Source organism: Ctenocephalides felis, unplaced genomic scaffold, assembly GCF_003426905.1.
Source record: "Ctenocephalides felis isolate EL2017-DRISC unplaced genomic scaffold, ASM342690v1 CF-g0.4_SCAFFOLD_03571, whole genome shotgun sequence".
Taxonomy (NCBI): Eukaryota; Metazoa; Arthropoda; class Insecta; order Siphonaptera; family Pulicidae; genus Ctenocephalides; species Ctenocephalides felis.
In genome coordinates, this window is record NW_020539725.1 from 12271482 (window position 1) to 12297139 (window position 25658).

General features: G+C 28.4%; 1 protein-coding gene across 1 annotated transcript in view; it reads right to left on the minus strand.

The window, feature by feature from the left end:
* LOC113384455 (myosin-VIIa-like) overlaps window positions 1–25444 on the minus strand; it is an 81048-nt gene extending 55604 nt beyond the window's left edge. The window contains 1 exon segment of the mRNA XM_026622167.1: window positions 25199–25444. Within this exon segment, the coding sequence (XP_026477952.1) occupies window positions 25199–25226 (28 nt within the window). The 5' untranslated portion in view covers window positions 25227–25444.
* Between the last annotated feature and the right edge of the window lie 214 nt (window positions 25445–25658).

Consider the following 25658-nt stretch of genomic DNA (forward strand, 5'->3'; position numbering starts at 1 on the left):
ATTCACCGGTTGCTATGACAACGGTATGTTATGCTTCTTTCTTGGTACTAAAATGTCGAAATGCTATGTATTTGCTGTGTAGTATTAATTATAAAACTTAACCTATATAACGCACAAACTTTAAAAAAAGAATCTTAGCATAAGTGCATAAGTGCTTTGTGATGTGCATTCATAACACATGGTTTTATGTGTAAAACTTCTTATAGCACAGCAAATTCACATTTTTTTCACATTTTTTAGTACCAAGAAAGAAGCATAACATAGGGTTGCATAACAACGGTATGTAATGGTCTATGTTACCAGAGAATTGGCACCTAAATATGTTAAACAAATATACTTGTAGAATATTCTATTCAGATATAGAAAAATATGTAAGTCATAAAAAAATATGTTGAAATTATAATGAACTTCTACATACTAAAATGTAAGTGGCTAAAGGCAACAACTAGCAAGACCAATGGAAAAAAGTATAACTTCTTTTGAATGCAACACAGATTTGAAATATGCAGTAAAAATATATTAGTTAAAAAGCCTTCTATTGAGATACTTCGGGATATATAAAATTGGTTCTTATAATTGTGAACAACTTTTGAAATTCCTATCCTTTGCACTCTTATTTATTTAAATTTACGTTATTGTTTGTCAATATTGTTAGATGTTAATTATTTAACAGTTGTAATAATTATTGAAATTAAAAAAAAAAAAAAAAAAAAACCTTTGAAATTAATCTGAACTCATGCCTGAATCAATTTATATTCTATATTTATTGTTTATTAAAGATTGCATTTTGAATTAGATTAAAACTGAAGGACTAATTATTCCGTAAAACAGAAATGGTATGGTAACACTATGTTACGGGTTTATATTCGTATAAATTGGTAGTAGCAAACTGTAAAAAAGCTTTATATTTGTTATGCAATCAGGCGTTTCATACATAAAACCTAACCTAACCTACAAAACGCACAAGCTAGAAATAACAATTTTAATATAAGAGCATCTTTCTGAAGTCTCATTGGTAACATATACGTGAAGTTAGGTTTCATGTGCAAAACGTCTGATCGCACATAGCAAATACATAGTTTTTAGACAGTTCGTTATACCAATTCATACAAAGATAGACCCGTAACATAGTGTCAGCATAATATTTGTATCCTAACGGATTTTTTTTTATTATTCTCAAATCTTAACAGCAATCAGAACCTTACGTCCTATAAGTCGTTGGGTTGAAACTTCTCAATATTTCGTATTTTTAGATGGTAACTCAATGGTTGGTTAACCCATCCACATTTGATGATTTCATTATTAGAATTTCTCTAATAGAGCTAACTTTTTCTGAAGCAGCAATGTCGGGTAGGGGCTATTTTCACTTGGAAACATATTCATATCTATCACTTGGAAACATATTCATATCTATCACTTGGAAACATATTCACTATCTATATTTCCAAGTTGTCGTTGTCGCTTACCTACGAGCGAGCCCCTATCGGAAAATTGACCTCAAAAGTTTTTCATTGATGCTTATACTTATTTTTTTCTTTTAAAATATAAGGTACCGATAAATGCACACTCTATGAATTATAGAATTAACGAAAATCAGTTACAGCTTGATAAAATGTTTAATAATGGTATCAGGTCTCATGAATAACATATTTATATCAAAGTATTAAACAACAAAATTTGACGCATTTCTATCTATCAAAACAATCTGATTTCGAGTATGTTATGCACTTGGAATTGTAAGCATATGATTTCGTGCCAAGTCAAAACAACCTAAAATTGGTAAACGAATTAATATTTCTGAAAGAAAAATGAAAAACATTCCGCTTTTTGTTTAAAACGCGTTTCCTTCGTTGATTTAAACAAAAGGAAATAACAAATTTGCTTTTAAAAATAGTCTGACTCATGGAAACGTTTCAGATATTTGTGTAAAAAAATAGTATTTGCAAAAGAGCCCACACACAATTACTAATCCGATACTACTACTCTATTTTTAGGATTAAGCTAGTATCTGCCAAGTTAAGCTCTCGAGAATTAATACTGGTCAATTCAGTTTCACCAAAAAAATAATGTTGCACAAATTCAAAAATGATATAAGCTCTCTTACCAAATAGGTGAATAATAATACTAAATTTTACACCAACCGTCACAATCGGCTAAGCATAACGAAAGGATACAATGAATGGGTCTGTTTTGTTACACTGCATTGAATTAAATCACATACTTGCATCTACTTTAGTCGGTTTGATATGTAAAATATAAATTTAACAAGTACTTTAACTTAAATACCTAAATTATGCATAAAGTATGTGTGTATACCTTTAACAAGCAATAAAACTTAAATACTTTAAAAGCTCTTGAACAACGGTCATTAAATTTATGAGAAGAAAAGTCGTTGATGTCGTCTCAAAATCTGATTCAAAAGTTAGGATTTATTCTTTTAGATTTCGTGTTACTGTTGATAGAACAATTTGTCAGTGATTGGCAATTAAAGATATAATGTTGCGATTGAGTCTTTATAAATAGACTTATGTCAATCAGAGTTTATATTAGTTTCAATATGAAATTTAAGACAATATCTAAATTTTCTAACCAATATAGAAGCATGCCCTTCAACATATTTTGCCTATTATTGAGCGATTCTGCAGTTAAATAGACTGCATAGAATAGAATAGAATAGAGACGTGCTGATTAGTTTTTGGCGAAGGCAGGTCTAGCCGTTCCGAAGATACGGGGCAAAGAGTGCCGAAAACGGTAACTCAGTTTTTAAGAGAACGGAGCGTCCGATTTTAATAATTCAAATAACATTTTACTTGTATTGACCAGATGAAGAACTGATTAAATTTTTGGAAAGGCAGGTCCAGCGGTTATGGCCACTCAATAAAAATATGTCATTTGGGTCAAAAATGTTTATTGGACATAAGTACATTAAATAATCAGATATTCTATAGAGATTTTAATAATGTGTATAAATTTTGGGTACATTTTTTTGGTTTCCGTACCAAGATTTTTAATTGCGGTACTAGTTAGTTTAGTACTAGTTTAGTACTATATTGTATGAAAACTGCTACATATACACATAACATGGTCTTGTCATAACATTAGTCGATTTTACGGCACAATCGGCCACTATTTAAGAAACACAAGGAAAACAATTTCTTTATTTCACTAAAATGAAGCATTTCTCGAAAAATGATGGTATTTTTTTATCTTACCTTATAATTTACAACTGTTCTTATAGAACATATAGTAAATCTGGAGAGAATATATTGAGTCAAAAGACATATGATAAATAAACGACAATTGTAGAAGTAGCCAGTGTTACTTCTATTTCTGCTGGTAAATTTTAACAAAATTAATTTAGTTTATCCAAATTGAACACAACTAGCTCAAGATTCTTTAGTAGTTGTTTAGTGTATAATATGTACAATGTATGACATGTATATTCAGTAAATAAAGGAGGCGATATGACCTCGCATTCTAGAGCTTTGAAAGAACTTTTACTATTCCTGCGGTAGAGTTTTTTAGTTTTAGCATAATAAATACGTTAGATCTAATATAAATAATAAATATATTTTAAGCCACCTAGTTATTATTTCCATAAACCTGACAAATAAGTTCATTTGATGTGTAAAAAAGTTGCTTTAATTCGGCACAATCAGTTTTGTTTCTTATATCAGAGCAGCAATTTGCATCTTTACCATATTTTACATTTTTATGAGAAATAAGGTAAATACGCTGAACTAAAACAATGGATTGCGTATATAAAGAAGAAGTCAAATCTGAAACATATTCTGGAAGATTAAAGATGATAAAATGATAAATATTTGATTAAATCAGATCATACAACATCGATAAGCAGTTAATAATTGATTTTTAATCCATCTATTTACGAAACAATATTTTTAAATTTACAATTTACATATTTACAAAAACTCTTTAATTCTATTTAATACAACATATATTTTGTCATTTCCCTCAAGTGCATTGTTTGTACATAATCTCCATTTAAAATCTGAGGAACAAAAATTTTGTACTGACACTTATATTTTTCTAAATTAACCAATACCAATTAATTAATACCGAAGAGTAATTTATAATTACTAATTAAATTTGACAGATGCAAACACTTAAGATTAGTCCGTGGATTATTCAATTAAAACTCTTAAGAAGTAGTTACAAATATATCTTATGCTTGAATTGACCTACATTACATTATTTTTAGTTCAATTAATTCAAATGTGTAAATTGAATTTAATAGTAAGATTATTTGGAAATCCGCAGTATGCTTCGCAATTGATAAATCTAAAATTGCATTATATCTAATTGTAAGTGTTTTAATAATAATAATGGGTACTTAAATAAACCAAAAAATTGAATTTCTAGAGCATTCGAGTCTAGGGGCATGAATTTTAGGTCATATAAAGGCAAATAATATTTTTACTATCCATTTTTTTATAAGTTATTAATTAATTTTTTAAGAAAAAAAAATTGAAAATCAAAATAGTCAAAGTTTAAATTCTAGCAGGTGATGAAGTGGGGGTGGTCTCAAAAACTTGGTAGCACACGCCTGATTTTTGTCTTTCATGTAATCCGACAAAAAAGAGAGATTATTCTAGAATAATGTCACATTCATATCATATGAATCATATGAACTATCGACTGTCTAAAAAAAAATTACAACTTTTTTCAATTTTTCAAAAATAGTAAAATATTTGTGATGAGCATAGTTCATACTGATGAGAAGTCTATAAAGAAAAGAAGACCCAGTAAGAAAATTCTAGTAAATCTGTCCAGTAGAAATTAAGATACCGTTTGAGAAAAACACGTTAAAGCAGTGGTTTCCAACAAATTTTGCACTGCGCCCCCTGCTCTAATAAAAAAAAATATTGCGCCCCCCTTCTCATTTTGTTCAACAGTTTAATTTTATAAATACTCAACAAATATTATCAGACTACAAATTAATATGCAATATTATGTAACAATATGCATGAAAACTATTTATTTAATTAATTAGTAATTAATTTGTTTATTTTTTAACATCATTTCACAAATGTTGGGTTATTTTCGATAAAAATATTCTGGATCTATATCTCAGATGTACGCGCCCACCTTTGAAAAGCCTGGTACCTCTAAGGGGGCGCGCCCCACAGGTTGGATAACTCTGCGTTAAAGTTACATGGAGTAAAGAAACGGAAGAAGATTATCCTAATCAAACAGCTATATTTTCAAAAATAATGACAAATCCTCTCATATGCATATTCTTGAATGGTTTAAATTTAAAAAATATAAAGAGAATCAGTTTCTTAAAAAAGTTTGTATATTGTATGAAACATATAACATAAAGCTTGTGTTTAAACAGGATCAGATGATTCCTCAAAATAATTTTTGGTTCGTGTCATTATGAAGAATTTAATTTTCTAATTCGAAAATGAAAACATTCAATTACTCATCCAAGAGTAAGGATCAAATAAAGAATAACACCATGAATACCAAAATAGACCAGTAAGCTACTTGAAAGTGTTAAACATTTCTGCTTCTAAAATGGTACGTTATTTTAAGTAGAGAGCAATTCAAGCGGAAGTAACCATAAAAGAAAATGTTCCTGATTCGTTTCAATATCTTTATGAAAGAATACACCGGGTAATATAAATAAATACTTGTTAAAAAATCATATGAATTCTTTTCATCTCGTGATTCAATTTATGGATAGAACGCAGTTTTGATTCTTCTATCTATAAAGCAAAAATATTAAAAGGCTGATGGATATTTGAATTACAAATGTACATATTGCACTACATATAAAATTTAGTAAGATAATTTTATCCACTTTGGGTTTAAAAAATAATCACAATATCGAACTATTTTATCTAAACTTCATCACAAAAATAATTAATAACTTACAGGTGTTCAGCAAAAACCATCATCAAGTCGATATAAATTCTATTTACTCTCACTTTTGAAATTGTAAAAATAAATTTAGTTTATCCGTTGCTCATTAAAAGTTTTTATTGAATTTAAACTTGTGAGATACCAAAATAATTATCCAAATACTATTCAATTAATTTGTGTTAAAAATGGCAGAATGTTGCATTATTTAGGTCTGAAATAGCATAAATTCATTTGAAAACTAATGGTACATGGCATCGTGTCTTAAGGCAAATTGCTGGAACATCCCGTACCGTAATGAAAAATTCGAGGAATATTGAATGTTTTCAGATAGATTATTATAAATACTGTAACTAATATATGTTTACAGAAAAGTTAACAAACAAAACTCAACCAATCAAATTTGAAATGAAGGACATATTCTAATATTATATTATAATTTATAAGAAATATATAAACTGAATTACAAAGTTAAAATTATCTATTTGATGTATATGAGTGAGCTTCAGAACTTCAGCTCTAGAATAGTTTTGGGAATTAAGAAAAATGGAAAAAAAATCTTTTCCAAGAGCAATCGTTTCGCCAAACAACCAGAAAGTTTTTTAAATCATTCAAATCGGATGCTTATTTCTCTCAGAAACTGCCATTTCTCCACATTTTGTTAGATATCTCCGAAACGGCTGGACCTGCCTTTACCAAAAACTAATCAGCACATCTCCCTATCAATAGGAATTTGAACCATTTAAATCGGTTGATCCGTGTGCCCGAAAACGTATACAAAGAAATGCGGACACACAAAACACACACACACATCCATTTTTCTGAGGTATGCCAAAATGTTCAGAAACCTGCAAAACGTGAATATGCAAAAATTTTCATATTCGATTTTTGGCCCATTACTATAACTTACCCTACGGGAAGTTAATAATACAAGAATACTATTAGTTTCATTTTAGTCTACACTATTTTGGCCACATGTTCAGATTGATACTGATGACAAAAGTCAAAATATTTAATTAAAATCGATTAATTCTAAATATATTGACTAGACCCAAAGCTCAAATAATATAAACATTGATAATGCACTTTTGATTTGGTACAACAATATTATTCATCGTTTTAAATCGATTGATAAAAAAACTGATTGAGGTTGATACTCGGAACTTGAATAATATAAACATTGATAATAATGCATGTCTGATTCCGCACAATAATATTTATTGTCGGTTTAAACCGATTGATAAAAGCAATTGATTGATTTTGATACCAAAAATTAGCTTTACGTAGCAATAACTTGTCGAAAAACACAACCATTGATATTATTATATCAATTATTCCATGAATATTAACGATCTCTAGTTTTGCAATATATTAATATATCAAATACTTTTAAATGAGACGCTTAAAATGGGTTAATGATTTTTATGTAAATTTTATATAAACTAGTAGTATTCTGCCTTAAGGCAAATTACTGGAACTTCCTTACCGTAACGAAATGTTCGAGGAAATGCGATAAATATGTTTTTAAATAAATTAGATTAATATAATTATTGTAATTACATTGTATAATATTTATAAGAATTATATAAACTAAACTATAAAGTTAAAATGATTTATTTAAAGTATATAAGTGAGCTTTAAAACTTACAAATATACAAATGTACAAAAAATTGAAATTTACAAAAAAAATCCAAAAGCAATTGTTTCGTCAACACAAGCGGAAAGTTGTTTGAATCATTCAAATCGGATCCTTAGTTCCTTCAAAAACTGTAATTTTTGTGTGCTCTGATCTTGGAAATGGCTGGACCTGCCTTTGCCAAAAACTAATCACTGCTCCCAATCATTACAAGTTGAATGTTTTCTGGATGATTCAATTCGGATACTCCATTCTTTAAACAATTCGATTTCTATTTTCAACACTCTTTGCTCCGTATATCCGTAGCGGCTGGACCTGCCTCTGCCAAAAACTAATCACTTACCCTACGGGAAGTTAAAAATAACACAGTACTTACAATCACATTTAGATCTTAGTTATTATTTCATCGATTTGATAACATTCACTTGTCTTTAAGACGAATCAATAATAAATTATTAGTATTATAATATTTTTATTATTATTAATAATGAAAATATTATATGCAACTTAGATATGAAAACTCATATGCAAATTATACATATTTTCTTAGAAACACATATGCTTCTAACATACTTAATATCTTTAAAACAGTGGTTCTGGTGTATTAATTTTACACTGATTCTACTCATAGTTTTTTATGATGTGAATAAATACTATTTGAAATAATACATGCGCAATATACACGAATAATATATCGTTAGATTTTGAAATTAATCTTTTGTACAGTAAAACAAAGGTTTAAATATAACATAATTTTTATGTGAATAATTATGTAACTGAATTAATTATTTTGTGTACTTTCGTATTTAGTATGAGCTTGAGACTGGTAATGTTAAATAACCTGCTATGAATAAATTAATTAATAATAAAATGTTTTAGCGCACCTCATAAACAGTGTATAAATACATGAAATAGTAGATAAAAGGAATGTTGAATTTTCTTTTAATAAACGACAGCTTAGGCAAAAAAGAATCGTTCCTTGTCATTGAACTCTTGTCAACTGAACATATAATATGTTATATATCTGCTTATAGTTTTGTATCTGCTATAAAATGAAAAAACTTTTGTATAGGAGCACTCAGTGTACAATCCATTTATACACTTGACCATTTTTCTATTTTTCGCACATGCTGTTTCATTCAAATAAATGTACAAGAGAATAGCTGCTAGCAAATAGTATAGCATCAGCAAAATTTTAACAGCTTTATTTACGATCTGCAAACTTTGCAATGTATCAACAGCCAATAAATAAATAACTATATAAATTTTATGTCGGACAACACAAATAACATTCTTCATATTCTAAGTCATAAAACAAACTCAATATGTCCCAGAGTTATTACAATTTTTAGAACGTTCTTTGAATCATTTTAGATAAATTTTTTAACTTGGAAAAAGCTTTAAACATAAATTTTGGGTTCTTTGAAAGCTAATGTTGAAAGGATGAAAGCACTAGTGAGTTAAAAAAAATAGAAAGTTCTAAAGTCTAAATAAAAGAGTCTCTCTATTTGACCCCCAATTCTTAAATTTAATAAAACTAATTTCTCACCGATAACACGTTTATTTAATTTCATTTTGCATATTTTTATTAGCTATAATTGTTCCACCAGAACATGGTGCATTTTGACCTCATATTATACGAGTATATATAGCAATTTTACGACTAATATGCCATAGAAAATTTAGCAAATCTGTTGAAACACTCGAGAAAATTCACCAAGAAATATTTGTATGATAACAATAATGCTATATTTTTATGTTTCAGATTAAATAAGTTTTGATTTTCTACATAATAAAATTTATTTATTACGAAACTCGCTTTGACTTTAGTGTCTGATACTTTAATAAGCGGACATCAAACGAGAACTTAAACTAAATAGTTCATTTAAAAAGTTAATTTTAAATCGATTAGTTATATGGCATAAGTTTCTTCTAGCTATTTCAAACGATACTTATATCTTAGTAAGAACTAGGGTTTGTCGGTTTTCAAAAACCGGTTTTAAAGTGAAAAAAGTCGGTTTTCACTGTATAAATGGAAAATGACAAATATAGCCAAATATAAAAGATAGATGAAAGCATTTTGATTCTTGAAATCATATCATTTCTATAGCATTTGATATCTTATCAGTCTGCAATGGTTCCCAGAAAGTTTTTGTTCATATTAATTTAGATTTTTATTCCAGTGTATATATTAATTTAAATCAGTGTGACTTCTTCTTGAAGAAGTAACTTTCTCTACTCAAATTTAAAGAACAGTTTTAAGCCCTAGAAGCCACAAATAAAAGAACAAAAAACTTAAAATTATTATATCAGGCTTTAAAAACAAATAAGCATAATTCGGTCGCAAATATGAGAGTATTTTCTATTTCAGGAAATTTTGTGAGTAAACAAAGGACACGTCTATGTAGAAATTCGATAGACGTTCTAAGTTTTTTGAAATCTTATTTTATTAAACAAAAAAACAATTAGAATGTTTAAAATTAATTAATTAAAATTACTTGGAACAGACAATACGAGTTTCGCTTAATTGTTTTTAAAACTAAAATTGATATTAAAAAGTATGTATCAAAATGAATCTAATATTTTTTTATTTATTTTTTTTAATGATTTTTTTTTTTTTTTTTAGAAATGTATTATTTCTATTTATTCGAAAACTTTCCTTTCACTACCATAAAAATATGTTCATTCTTATATGTGAAAATGATGCATGTATACGAATAATTATTTTCAAAGTTATTTAATCAAGACAAACTATTATTTTTTAGTTCTACTAAATAAAATTAAAATAATTTTGTTTACTATCTATAAAATTGAACAATAAATAAATTCAGTCAAATAGTGTCAAATAGTGTTCCAAATTACACTAAATTTGCGGATACATTACAAAATGTTCGAGAAAAAATTTATTTTCCATATAAAATTCGAAAACCGGTTAAAACCGGTTTTTTAGTGAAATTAAAATTCGAAAACCGGTTTCCTGAAATGTCGGTTTTTGTATAAACCCTAGTAAGAACTCTATCAGAAAGCAATTCATCCATTGCCTCAACAAAATACTAAATATATTTGTATCAATTTTTGATCGCTATCAGAAGATAACACTAAAGTAGTTTTTTTAATTGTAATATTTTTCAATGTATATTTTCAAGAGAACACAGGGGTTGCCCTTAAGTGGACCTTTATTGGTACCATATGAAAATTTTCATGCATAAGAGAACAAAACTATCAATAATAAGATTGAATTTTACTATCCTCCAACAATAGTCAAATGCGATCTATAAATTCCATCGATAATAAATGTCAAGTACGCGATACTAAAATTTATAACAAGCTCGAGATATAAATAGAGACATAATAACACCCACAAGATGCATTCTGGATAATAATTCTATCATTTCTCCTCTGACATGCTTTCTATTCCCTATAGGGCATCGCGGCTCTTCAAAGATTTATTAGTTTTGTCATATTAACTTATCCCACGCATGCAACCTTGGCGCAGTCAGGTACTCAAAGGTAGGTAGACTTTAATAATTAATTAATATTTATAAAAGTTCGAAAATTATTCGGTTAGTCAATGGTAAACTACAATGCTGATGCAGATAATCTATGAGAAATGAAATGCAGCCAACAGAAAGAGAAATATAAAATTCATAGAAACAAATGAAATTTCATATTCAAAGTTACAATAAATAAACCACCCATTCATTGCCAGGCCAGAAAACTATTGAAGAAGAACGGCATAGAACGACTTAGAAAGCGCCCACTCGATGAATTATTATAGTATACTTATTTAGTTAATTATTTGTTATTATTATTTTTTTTAATTTTTTTGTTTTTTTTTTGTTAATTTCTCTTTATATGACAACAATTTAAATTCATTTATTTATCAATGTTTAAAAGATCATACATCCTTAAAATTATCGAATTATTTTTGTATAAGACAGATTGTAATTAATAAAAGAAATAAAAAACAGTTACAATAATAAATAATTCTTTTAACAAAATAGTTTTTTATTTCCTGCAACTTCTTTTATAACAAAATGTTTAAAAACAACCACAATCGACTAAATAGTTATCAGTTTAAAAAAATACATTTCAAATAATAATAAATATGGGGTTATCATTATCAAGTCGAAAAGGAATCATATTCGTATCATCTACCTCTTCTTTATTAAATTGTAGTGTTTAGTTTACCTTCACGAAGGAGAACATAATTCGATCTGCTAATTTTATGTTTCCTCGACGTTTCAAGTCATTCTGAACCAGTTCACACATAAATTGAAAAAAAAAACAAGTGTGTTTCCTATGTGTACAAGTATGGAGTATGTGAGCCAAAATTTTACCTTTCGTCGATATACTTTAAAGAATGATTTTCCATATTTAATTATCCATTTTAATTTCGCTGATTACTTTTTGGTAAAAATCATCCAGTAATAAATTGTTTTAAAAAATCGATGATTTTGATGAAACTTTACATGATTATAAGGCTGATGATCTTAACAAGCTTTCTTAAGTAATTTCATATGATATAGTAAACATTGCTCTTTCATATTGATGAATGCACTAAGGTCATATTACAAACGACCTGATAAGACAAAACTCTGTAAATTATTGTAATTTATGGTATGAATAATAATACAGAAAAAACATTAACAACAACCATAAAATATATTTACATATCAATCACTTTAATGCAAGGTACGGTTTTATTTAAGGTACTGAATATGTTATATTATGTGGGTAAAACATTAAATTAGACTTAATATTTTTATTTGTTAAGATAATACACAAATCAGAGAAAAACATCTAAATTATATTATGAGTTTGGTTTGAGAATAACACAAAAACGTTTAAAAGCATCAAATAAAAATATTTGCTTTTTTGCTTTGAGAAAAAACTAGTGCATCATGGCATCGTGCATTAGGGATCGTTCAAGTATTACGTAAGCAGATTTATTACAATTATTTACCCCCCCCCTCCCCTTTGTCATCAAAAGTAAGCAAATTTCTTACCAAAAATAAGCAAAATAAGCAAATCAATAACCCCCCCGCCCCCCTATAGTGCTTACGTAATACTTGAACGGCCCCTTAAGACAAATTGCACGAACCTCCCATAGTTTAAATTTTTTTTAAGTTTTATTAGCTTTTTAAAGCAATATTACGAAAATATTGAATTTTTTTTAAAACTTGAAAAAAAAAAACAACTTTTTTGAAAGTTTTGAATATTTTTCAATTTAGCGCTGTTTTAGAGACGATATATCGAATCGCTTAAGCGCCGCGTCGCAGTCTAACGGTTAAACATTATGAATTCTATAATTAGTACGAAACCCATAAAAATAAATATAAACAAAATTTATACTTATTATTAAAATCTCTATAAAATATCTGATAATTTAAAGTTCATATGTCTAACGATAATTTTTCATCGCTAAATGGCATTTTCTTTAACTTTTTTTTTATTGGATCTCTAAAACCGCTGGTCCTGTCTTCCCAAAAATTTAATCAATTCTTCATTTCGTCAATGTAAGTAAAATGTTTTTTGAATGAATAAAATCGGACTCAAATTCTTCATTAGCTCCGTTCTCTTCAATAACTAACTATGCAATATTTTGGACTTTTCATCCCGTACCTTCGATACGGCGAATTTGCCAAAAACTAATCAGCACATGGTTTTTGAATAATTTAAATCGGATGATCTGTGCTCTCGAAATCGTCGTAAAAAATCAACTTATACACGCATACATCTATATTTTATAATTGTAAGATATGCCAAAAGGTTCAGAAACCCCTGAAACGTAAAGAAATGCTTAAATTTTCATTTTCGATTTTTTGCGATTATTATAACTTCTTAAAATTAAGCAAAATAATCAATGTGTCTAAATTTTATTTCCAAATAATCTGTCAGTCTATCGAAAGCAAGCGATCCATCACAAAGCAAACACGCGGGTACAGAAGTGTTTGTAGGTTAAGCAATTAAATTTTATTTAGTTGAGCAATCAAATTTCATTTAAGTATCCTTTCCTAGAAATGCTCTTTGACAATCCAAAACTCTCTCCGTTTGGTTAGTCCATCGCCGCCCGCATTATACATGTGCGTGCATATGGTCAAAGCAAAGTATCACTGCATCGCGATCCGAAAACAAAAAAAATACATACAAATAAAATGCCAGGCCATCAGGCCATTCACCAGCTGTCAACCGGTCGACAAAAAGGCGATCTGGTTGCGTCACAGCTTTTTATAATAAAATAACAATCGGCGCGTATCTTGACAATATATTAAATCGAAAAGATTTGTATTCATGGTGAGTAACGAGGAACGATTTGTAAGCGGATCATATTCCTCGGTTCTCCAAAGATATCTAAAGAATTGAACTGTGCTATTGTTCGAGTTATAGATTTTATAGTTCGATTTTATAAGGCGACCTGGATCGTGAGTTATTAAGTTTGATATATGATATATTTCATTTATCTGTACCACGATATCGATTTCATTAAATATGAATTACTTAATGATTGATTTCGCATAAAAATCGTTATCTTCTGATCCAGATCTAAATCTTGTCGTGACTTTACATAGTAGTATGCAATCATATTCTGTAGCTAAGATAGCTCGAGATGGTATCAATTAACAACATTAGTATCATTAACTGATTCGAATTTTGAATTAAAATTTTTTAGAGATTGTATTCATACGAAATATACGAAAATTGACGAGATAGAAAAAAGCGACATCCACTGAAGGGAGTTTATGTTTTCGCCAAAAAATCCGACTTGTTAATTTTGTTTTCTCGACGTTCCAAGTCATTTCGGAAGATTGGAAATAGCATGTATATAAACCAAAATATGACCTTACGTCGACGTTTTCTCAAAATCAGGAGCGTGCTGATTAGTTTTTGGCGAAAATCCCCCGGGCTGTATTTTCGTAATTATTCATTGTTATTTTTTTTGTCACTATCAGTGTTCAGGCTCTAAACCATAGCTTCTCAAATTTTTATGTGCCGTGAACCCCTTGGGCTTACGCCGTGAACCCCTTGGCCACTATTTACCCAATATCCATTTTTTTATAAATTTCTTACTGTACTAAAGTTTATAATTGAATATTTAGTGAAAATATTGTATAGTCGTGTCTCGTGTGTATGGCATCGTGCCTTAAGGCAAATTGCTGGAACTTCCCGTACCGTAACAAAATGTTGGAGGAATATTAAATGTTTTCTAACAGATTATTATAAATAAATACTGTAACATTGTCTAATATTTATAAGAATTATATAAACTGAATTGCAAAGTAGAAAATAATTGTTTAAAGTATATTAGAATTTAGTCAGAAATACAATTAAAATCTGAATTATTTCCGATATACAAAATAAAATTTATGTGAAAAAAAATTTTTTAAAAAAAAAATTGAGACAATTTTTTTCCAAAAGCAATTATTTTGTTAAAACAAGCAGAAAGTTCTTTGAATTATTCAAATCGGACGCTTAGTTCTCTCAAAGCTGCCATTTTTTGCACATTTAACTCTGTATCTCCAAAACCGCTGGATCTGCCTTTGCCAAAAACTAATCACCACTTCTTCCCGTCATTACGAACTAAATGTTTTTTGGATCATTCAAATCCGATGCTCCAATCTCTCAAAAACTCGATTTCAATTTTCTGCATGCTTTGCTCCGTATCTCCGAAACGGCTGGACATACCTTTGCCAAAAACTAATCATCACATCTCCCTATCAATAGGAATCGAATGTTTTTTGAACCATTCAAATCGGTTGATCCGTGCGCCCGAAAACGTGGACGAAAAATTGTATCCATACAAACATACATACACACACATCCATTTTTCTGAGGTATGCCAAAATGTTCAGAAATCTTCAAAACGTGAAGAAATGTAAAAACTTTCAATTTCAATTTTTGGACGATTACAATAACTTACCCTACGGAAAGTTATTAATAATAAAAAACAAAGTAAGCAAAAAGTAAACGTTAAATTATCAACATTTGGCAACCATTTCGTAAGGTTTAATCTTACATCTTCTGGATAATGTTCCAATCTGCATCTTTTGTTGGTTATAAGATCGCTATTTTACAACTATCAAATACTATGAAAGTTACACAAAGGGCGTAAAGAATATTGCCAAGGCTTTCAATAGTCATCAAATTGGGTATTTACAAGCTCAATTATATTGTGACCACAAATCGAATGACTATTTATGATACAAATTAAACATATGTATGGAAAAAAGTACAATATTTCTATTTATTTTTCAATTCTATTTATGATTTAGATGGTATTCTATTTATGTATAGTATAATACAAATAAATAGATATTAACGTGGTGTATTGTGATCCACTGCCGTGAACCCTGATTTTCATTTCATGGACCCCAGTTTTTTTTTCACTGGCGTGGACCTCTTGAATGTTGTCAAGTTGTCATGGACCACTTTGGGAAGCCCTGGTCGAAACTAATACTCAAAAATGTTGTGGGCCTACAAAAAGGTTTAATTATAAATATTCGTTCAAGTTTGGAATAATGGGCTGTGCCGAAATTTCAAAGTTGTATCGTCATAATTTTAAAAGTTGCTAAATCTCAATTCTTATTGATCATGTCAATTATTTACCACTCAAATGCCACTTAAAATGTTCCACATATTTCTGCAAAATACATGAAATCACGATTTCGAGCTTATAAATATAAAACAATAAATTTTATAGAGCTAATTTTTATTTGCAGATGTAATAGAAACCAATTTCTTTCTGGAACAACAGTAAGCTTAAATATATTAACTTTCTAATCAATTTTAAGCATTATATTTCACAAAAACGTAGCAAAATACATTTTCTGTGTCATTTTCTTGAGAAACATTTAGAAAACCATTAAAAGCAAAAAGTATTTATTCATTCCCACACTTTTAAAACATAATTTATTTTTACTAAAGTGTATATTTAGCAATGAAATTCTCGGGTTTAAAATAATAATAGTATTTATTTTGAATTAGTGAAATGTTTTTTTCGTGGATGTTACTCATCGCTATGTCTTATTTTTATTCTTTTCATTGTTTACATTGATGACTTCAAAGTAAATAAATTGTTCAAATGCTATAATCCGTATTATGAAGATAAAATGGTGACTGAACGTTCTTAAAGAATTGATGATTGTTAGCATTTGGATCGCAGATTAGATATTAAAAAAAATCAAAAAATTTATTGTCAGTAGATTTTGATATGGAAGTATTAAATTAGATTTATTTATATATTGTTCACTAAACGAACTCGAGCATTGAACTATTAATTGTAAATAAAATATTTTCATATCGAAGTGAATCACAATATATATATATATATATATATATATATATTGTTTTGAAATAAAAAAAATAAATGAAAAGTTACGGCAAGTGATTTAAGTTTTAAAAATTAATAGACTTTTTTTTTAAATTATCAATACAATACTGTCTATTCAAATAATATTTATAAAGTTCTATACATGTAATTTGAATCCTGTTCTACTAATCGGGGTCTCATTTTTTGTTATTATATTGAAAGCGTCCATGACCAATGCTAAATGATCGTAAATCTTACGCCAGTAATTTAACTTAAAGTCAAAAGTGCGTGATTTATTTATAAATTTTAAAGAATGCCATAATAAGTACCGTTTCAGGGTATTAAAGTGAAAGGAATTTTTCGTTCAGAGGTTACTCAGAATCGAGAGCTAACGTCATACTAAAAGAATTTCAATTTCCTTAGTGTTTTAAAACAGGGTTTGAAAACATTCTTCAATAATGAAATGCAACATTAAAGAATAGAGTAAGAGTTAAATCTGACCTATTCGATTTTAGCCATTTTCGGTGACCTTACACGTTTTTTATATTTAAACAGAAGGCTATCTCGTAGGTAAGAACTAAAGATCCCAAGTTCGATACTTGTTTCGAGCAGCCTGATGTCAAGCAGTAGTGATGGTTTTCACTTGAAAATGTAAATAGCCATAAAATTCCAAATGAAAAAAACATGCCCGGCATTGTTTTTATTACAGTAATTGTAATGAAAATCATTAAAGAGATAGGGCAACTGTTTGGGTTGCCATCTACAAAAAAGTAATTCATCACATAGAACCCATAAGTCTCGATCGATGTTCAATTAATAAAAATAAATATATATAACAATAAAAAAAGAAAACTCAGTAAATGGAGACTCTCTTTTTGGTGAAATTATTCTTATTTTCGATCTTTTCTAGAGGCTATTTCATTTAAAGCAAAATTAGAAATAAATTTTCAAGAAAAAACTAACATCACTACTGCTTATCATCAAGCTGTCCAGAACAGAAATAGAAAACTCGATCCTAAAGTTCCTAGACCAATCCTGTACCAAAAATCCACCAACAAGCTATAACTTTATATTTAAAATCATTTTATCCGAACCTAAACTTATACTATATACTATAATATAAGTTTAACTAAGTACAATAAATATATACCATAGACCAGGGATCCTTAAACCATGGGCCGCCCAAATTGGATGGCGTAAAAAAAATCTGGGGTCGAAGATATTTTAATGTCAAATATTTATTTGATTTAATGATTTTAAGTCTAGATTTTTGTATGTTTTACATCAAATTCTATATATACTATATATTTTCTTATGTATATGTATACATATGCATATTGTTATCTAATAAATATATCATCTAGAGATATTAATTTCTTTTATATATGTGGGGTCGTCAAGAAACTTGCAATCATAAATGGGGTTGCAAAGGACAAAAGTTTTAGAAGCCCTGCTGCAGACTATAGTATATATATACATATATATATATATATATATATAAATATATATATATATACGAGGTCTGTTCAAAAAGTACCCGGAATTTTCGTTTTTTCAAAAAAATATTTATTTATTCGTCTACATTAATGTGGTCCCCTTCAAAGTAGTCCCCCCCAGATATAATACACTTATGCCAGCGTTTTTTCCAATTTTCGAAGCACCCTTGATATTCACTTTTTGATATGTCCTTGAGCACTCTCAGCGATTTTCTTCAATCGAGGAAAACCGCCGTCCTTTCATGGGTCTCTTCAACTTTGGGAATAGGAAAAAGTCACACGGAGCCATATCTGGTGAATTTTTGCACTTTGCAACACTTCATTTCATTTTTTACGCAAAATTTAATACAAATTCTTTGACTTTTCAATTCTTCCATTGTAAAAATCGCCGAGCTCAGAAAAACACGTCGAACCTTAGCGACTACCACAGACAAAGTAAACAGTGAATATAGCTGAAAATTTCATCATACTTTAGGCTTAGGGGCATGTATACTAACACAATAAAAAAAAAATTTGACAATCAGACACTCCAGACCCGCGAAATTTAATTATTAGTAATTCCGGGTACTTTTTGAACAGACCTCGTATATGTATATATATATATATATATATATATATATATATATATATGTATTCAATATATACTATGAGTTTCCTATTCCGGGTTTCGGACAGCTTGATGATAAGCAGTAGTGATATCAGTTTACACTTGAAAATATAACTCTACTAAACTCTATAATAGCAAATAAAATATTACAACAAAATAACATCCAATCCTGATGATAAAGCTATTTCAAAAATCATTATAATGTATATAGCTTACAAATCTATCCTCCGCTTATATGCAGAAACATTCGATTCTTCCTACTATGTCATTAGGTTTTTTTTATACTGTTTTTCATATAATTTATTTATCATATGAATGTCAATCCTTCAAAAGATTCAAAAAAATTAAACAATTCAACTCAAAGTCAAATCTTGCTTTGAATTAATTTTTAATGTTTCAATTAATTTGCCGGAAAAAATATAATTAAATGAGGTCTAAAAGTGGCTAAGATTTTTAATCCAGTATAAATAACAATCATTAATAATAAATAATGCAATAATCTGAAATTTAAAAATAATTATAAATTTATCCTAATGTTGTAAAAAAAATATTCATATTGAATATTTCCAATTCCAAGAAAATTACTTTAAAAATATTTTATTAGAGAAAATCACATAAAATACACGCGTTGGAAATTTTTTAAGAAATTTATTCTGAAACAACGCTTTTATTTTTAGTAAAATAAGTATTTGTGTTTCACTAATAAATAATTATTTAAACAATTATAATTTATATTTAAAACTGTGCAAAGAAATAAGATCGGAATGATTTATGTATTATAATTTCAAGTTATGTTACGACCAAAATAAATATAATCAATGACCAAATTATGTAATTGACTCATAAACATATTTTTTCTTACATTATAGTAACTTGTAGAATCTTTTCTACCCCTGCATTAGATTCTTTAAATGATACCATTAAACATGCAACAAAAAAAAAAACCTAAGAGTTGTAACTATTAATTATAACATGGTCATTACTAACACAATGCTATAAAGGATGTTGAACATAAATTATTTATTTCAAAGAATTAACACGATTAATTGTAATTGTAATTAATGTCATTTTAAATTATTAACTCTGTCAAATATGTTATATAAATTAATATAAATATATCTGTGGAGAAATACTTTGCACATAGCGATCTAGTATATAATGTTTTTGTAGCTCAATACATGTGGTAATCTGATATGTAATATTGGAAAAATCATTATCGAGTTTCCACCTAGAAATCCAAATACAGTTAAGCTAAATATTATGATTTTTTGAAATTTTTAAGATCAAACAAACAGTTATCAAAATTCATGGAATTTGTCTCGGCTTTATTCTTAAATTTTCATATATCTACAAAATTCATATTCGAGACAATATTATTTATATTGAATAATGTTCTGAAATGCTTTTGATGAAACTCTATAAGGATTCACGTTGGTCAATTTTATTTAACAATTTACGAGTCGTTTTTTTAAATTATCAATTAAGTGCAAAATTGTTGATCCATGTTGTTACCAAAAATCTTGAATCAATTTTGATAATGCAAAAATGGTTCGAAATATATTAGTTAAATAGTTGCTGATTTGTTTTCGGCAAGGAACGGTTGAGCCTTTGTTAAAAAAAAAAGGATTAAAATAAAACTTTGTACGCCGAGGGCCATATACTTTGGTCTTAACGAAATTTTCAAAGACGCTTATGAAACGTGGTTCAAATATAAAAATTCATCAAAGTTTGCAATAATTGGCTCATTCGCCCCAATAATTTGCGCTTTTAGGATATACACCTTGGATGTTGGAAATATGAGTTAGTGTACTATATATACATATATAAAATTGTATTATATCTAATTATTTTAATAATAATGAAACTTAAATAAACCAAAGTATTACTTTAAAGTTATTTTATATATATAGTATGAAATATATTATATAAAGCTTGTGTTTAAACAGCTTAAGTTAATTCTACAAAATAGCTTTTTGGTTGGCATCATTAATATCAATTATAAAACTTTAATTTTCTAATTCAAAAATAAAAACATTATATTATGTTATAACATTATATTAAACAAGAGTAAGAGTAAGGAGCAAATAAAGAACAATATCATTGTGACACAACTAATTTTGATAATTCAAAAATGGTTTTCGGTAATCGAGTCGTTTCTTTGTAATTGTTAATTTTTTAATATTAAGATTTTAATGAAACTTTGTAAGCTGAAGACTATATATTTCGATCATGAAGTATTAGAGGCTAACAAAAATTGGTTTAATTATAAAAAATCATAGAAATTCGGAATAATTGGCCGCTCTTTCAGCATGTGGTCGTTAACTATAATTCAGTGGTTTCCAACCTTTTTCGCAACGTCTCCGTCCCCCGTTCTAAACAAAAAAATGTTGAGGCCTCCTTAATATTTTCAAGAATTTTATTTCATAAATACTGAACTGATATTATCAGACTACAAATTAATTGCAATATTGTATAAAAATATGCATAACTAGTTGAAAGTGGCATTTAGTCTTAGGGATCGTTCAAGTATTACGTAAGCAGATTTATTACAATTATTGACCCCCCCTCCCCTTCGTCAGCAAAAGTAAGCAAATTTCTTTCCAAAAATAAGAAAAATAAGCAAATCAATAACCCATCATGTGGCATGAACTTCCCGAAATGTGTAAGAATTAACTTAATCAATTAAATTAAAATTTTCAACTGTTAATTTCAAAAATATAGTAGAGATCTATAGGACTGTGGTATCTACCGTTAAAAAAATCATAAAAATCGTCGAAAAAAATTGTTTAACACTTTATTCCAAGAAAACGGCCCGGCCGATCTTTACCAAAAACTAATCAGCACTATTCCCAACCAATATCTTTCGAAAGGTTTTTGAATTTATAAAATCGATTCCAAATTGCGGGCTAGAACGTGGACAAGAAAAATTTCACTTTTCTGTTATTTAAAAAGAAATGGATTGACTGATCGTCAAAATTGATAAAAGCTAGTCCTCATCGAGATAAATCGAATGGCTTTTAAATTTTTGAAATCGGTCCAGCCGTTTCAACACAAAACCACAAATTTAGTCTCAGTCGATCCAGAATGGCTTGAAACGTAGAGAAAACAAAATTAGCGAATCGGATTTTTTGATGAAAACAAACTTCTGCTTCGGGAAATTAAAAAATAATTATATTTTCGTTCATTTTTCATATAGGAAATAGTTGTACACCCCCTGATGGGGCGCACTTCTCAGGTTGAGAACCATGGTTATAAACATGGTATAATTAATACAATCACACATATTTAAATCTGTATGAAAGATATCAATTGGATATCACATTGATTTATTTTTAGTAAATGCGAAAACATTGTTTTTGAAATAAATAGTTTACATTTCCATCTAAATAGCTAAAAAATAATCTTATCATCATAATAATTTATACATATCAGGAAACTCATAACTTGCCTTATGCCACAACACCACTTCCACCTAGCTCCTATTAAAGTTTACGAAGATTATTTTTGCAAATTAATCATCAGAACCACAATTTTATAAATGTATCTCCAGCCATTAATTACCTAGAATCGCAATAGTGAAACAAGTTATGTTTTGAGAAACGCTTGGATTTCTATGAATCACACAATCAGCGGAAAGTCCTCTTCGTTTTCTAAGAACAAACTCTAAGCACATTGTACACATGTTTCAAGTGTTTGCGGAAGATTAAATGGACCTTACCAAAAACAGGTAAAATTATCTGGTAAAAATTGTACAAAATCGTCCTTAAGTGCACATGTAAAACTTAAAGAATTTGAACACATGGTTGAAAAAAATACTTTAGTCAATTCTGAAAGCTGAAATAAATAAATTTGTAACGTACGCGTTAAATAATTTTTCAGGGTAATTGTATAAATATGTTATTGAGATTTCATTACTTAATAGAATTAATATAAGTAAATAGATTTTTTTTAAGTCTATCATTGGTCCAAACAAACTAAACGCTGAACTAAAGATGAAAAACAGTTGCTAAATATCTCCATAATATACAGATCGTAATTGAAATCATAAACTTTTTAATAATATTGCAATTTTTTAATATAAAAACTTATTAAAAATCACCCTGATTGAATTATATTATTTATTAAAAGTAAAAGTAACACTAGTAAAACTTCTACTAATATAATTTATTAACTTCCCCGTAGGGTAAGTTAAAGTAATCGCAAAAACTCGAAAATGAAAATTTTTGCTAATTTTTACGTTTCAAAGATATCTGATTTTATGTGCATGTGTGTGTGTGCAATATGTATGTGTATGTGCAAATACAAATTTGCCTCCACGAATTCGAGAGCACTGATCAAGTGATTAAATTGATTTAAAAAAACATTCGATTCCTATTGATGAGGGAACGTGCTGATTAGTTGTTGTTGACAAAGACGGGTCCAGCCTTTTATAAGATACATGAGAGCCAAAAGAGCAACTAATGACAATTCAGTTTTAGAGAGATTTAAAATCCAAGATCTGATAAAATTGTTAAAAAAATTGCATGCAAATATGCACATCATTTTATCAGATGTTTTATAAATTTTATTAGTATGTACAAACTTTGTTTATATTTCTATGATTTCTGTATCAAGATTTCTAATGCCTAACCGCTAGTAAAAAAATTCAAAATTCTCAAAAGATTCAAAATCTAAAAAAAATGCAGTGGGAGAAGTACCACCAATTTTCGTTAAGGCACAATGCCATGTACCACCAGTTTATTAACTTCCCTTAGGGTAAGTTATTGTAATCGCCCAAAAATCGAAATTGAAAATTTTTACATTTTTTCACGTTTCGAAGGTTTCTGAACATTTTGGCATACCTCAGAAAAAATGGATGTGTGTGTGTGAATGGATACAATTTTTCACGTTTTGGGGCGCACGGATCAACCGATTTGAATGGTTCAAAAAACATTTGATTCCTATTCATAAGGAGATGTGCTGATTAGATTTTGGAAAAGGCAGGTCCAGCCATTTCGGAGATACGGAGTAAAAAGTGCAGAAAATATAAATCGAGTTTTTGAGAGAACGGAGCATACGATTTGAATTATCCAAAAAAACATTCAATTCGTAATGACGGGAAGAAGTGGTGATTAGTTTTTGGCAAAGGCAGGCCCAGCCGTTTCGGAGATACCGAGCTAAATGTGCAAAAAATGGCAGTTTTTGAGAGAACTAAGCATCCGATTTGAATTATTCAAAAAACTTTCTGCTTGTGTTGATGAAACGATTGCGTTTGGGGGAAAAATTTTTTGAATATCGAAAAACTTTTATACTTCAAATAAATAGTTTTAACAATTCTTATAAAAATATTAGACAACGTCTTTCATTTTTTTTAATTCGATTGATTAAGTTTTGTTTATTTAGTATTCTGTTAACACATGTAAGTTACAGTATTATAATCTATTTGAAAACCTTTAATATTCCTCGTATATTTCATTAAGGTACGGGAAGTTCCAGGAATTTTGATTTTCACACAAGTATGAATCCTGTTGAAAAGACTACACCAGAGAAAAGTAAATCTTAAAACAAGTGAACAGAACTAATTTATAATAAATTAGTTTTAATATATTAATTGATAGTACAGTACGTTAAGGGTGTTAAACTCACATAATTTCGTATTTCATTATTAAACCATTTTCAAGTAATGGGTTCCATATTAATTAATAATAAATATTAGTTGTTTATGACTGTAAAAGTATAATAATACTTTGAAAAACAAGTATACTATTTTAATTATATTCGAACATTGCACGTACAAAATTATCCCCCAGACAAAATACCGAAGCCGTCGGCCCAGCTGATCGACACAATGCTTAAAGCATGGCAAAAATATTGATTTTTTCATAATATGCACAAAGAGTTCGTAGGGTTAAGAAATAATAAATTGTAAGTCTTAATTATTGTTTCTTATATGAATAACATTGCAGGTCAAGAAATATTAATCCATAATGACGCAATTAAAATTCGTTATTTGGTAAAAATGTTTATTTAAGACATTTATCGTCAAGTTGTGTTCAATGTAAACTGTGGATGCTAAAATAATTAATTGCTTATTACTTATATTCCTCGTATTTTATGAATGAAACTAAAAATAACTTTTAGCTTAAAGACTCATGCATATCGCGCAAGCGTATTTCATCTTTGAGAAACCACCCCTTCACAATTGCAATTTTCACTAAATAATTTTCTCTTAAATCTAAACACTTTAATGATAAATCTATAATTCAATAATTATTATTATTTACCGTCATTGGAACGAAGAGCGTCTGTCATTTTCAGGATGCTGCATGCAATCCAAACATAAATATATTTTCTAAGAAAAACATTTGTCACACGACAATATCACTTGAAAACAAGATCACGTCACACATGATTACACATTTCAAAGTCGGTTTTCAGAAAATCCTCACGATTATTTTATAAACGAAGGAAAATATATATGAGAGTATATTTGCACTAAAATCACGTATAAAAGCAGCAACCCGACCACAACCGCAAACTGACAGCAACTGATCAAGTCTGTTGTCAAACATTTTCATTTAGTTTTAAACAAGTTAGCCAACTGTAGGAATGAAATAGTGTTGCCAGAGGCGACAAAATAGAATATATTTGTAAATTCAGAAGCAAGATGGCAGCACATAATATGAAGTTTTAATATCTATATATAATATAATATAAGTTATATGTTTTAGTAAACTCATATTA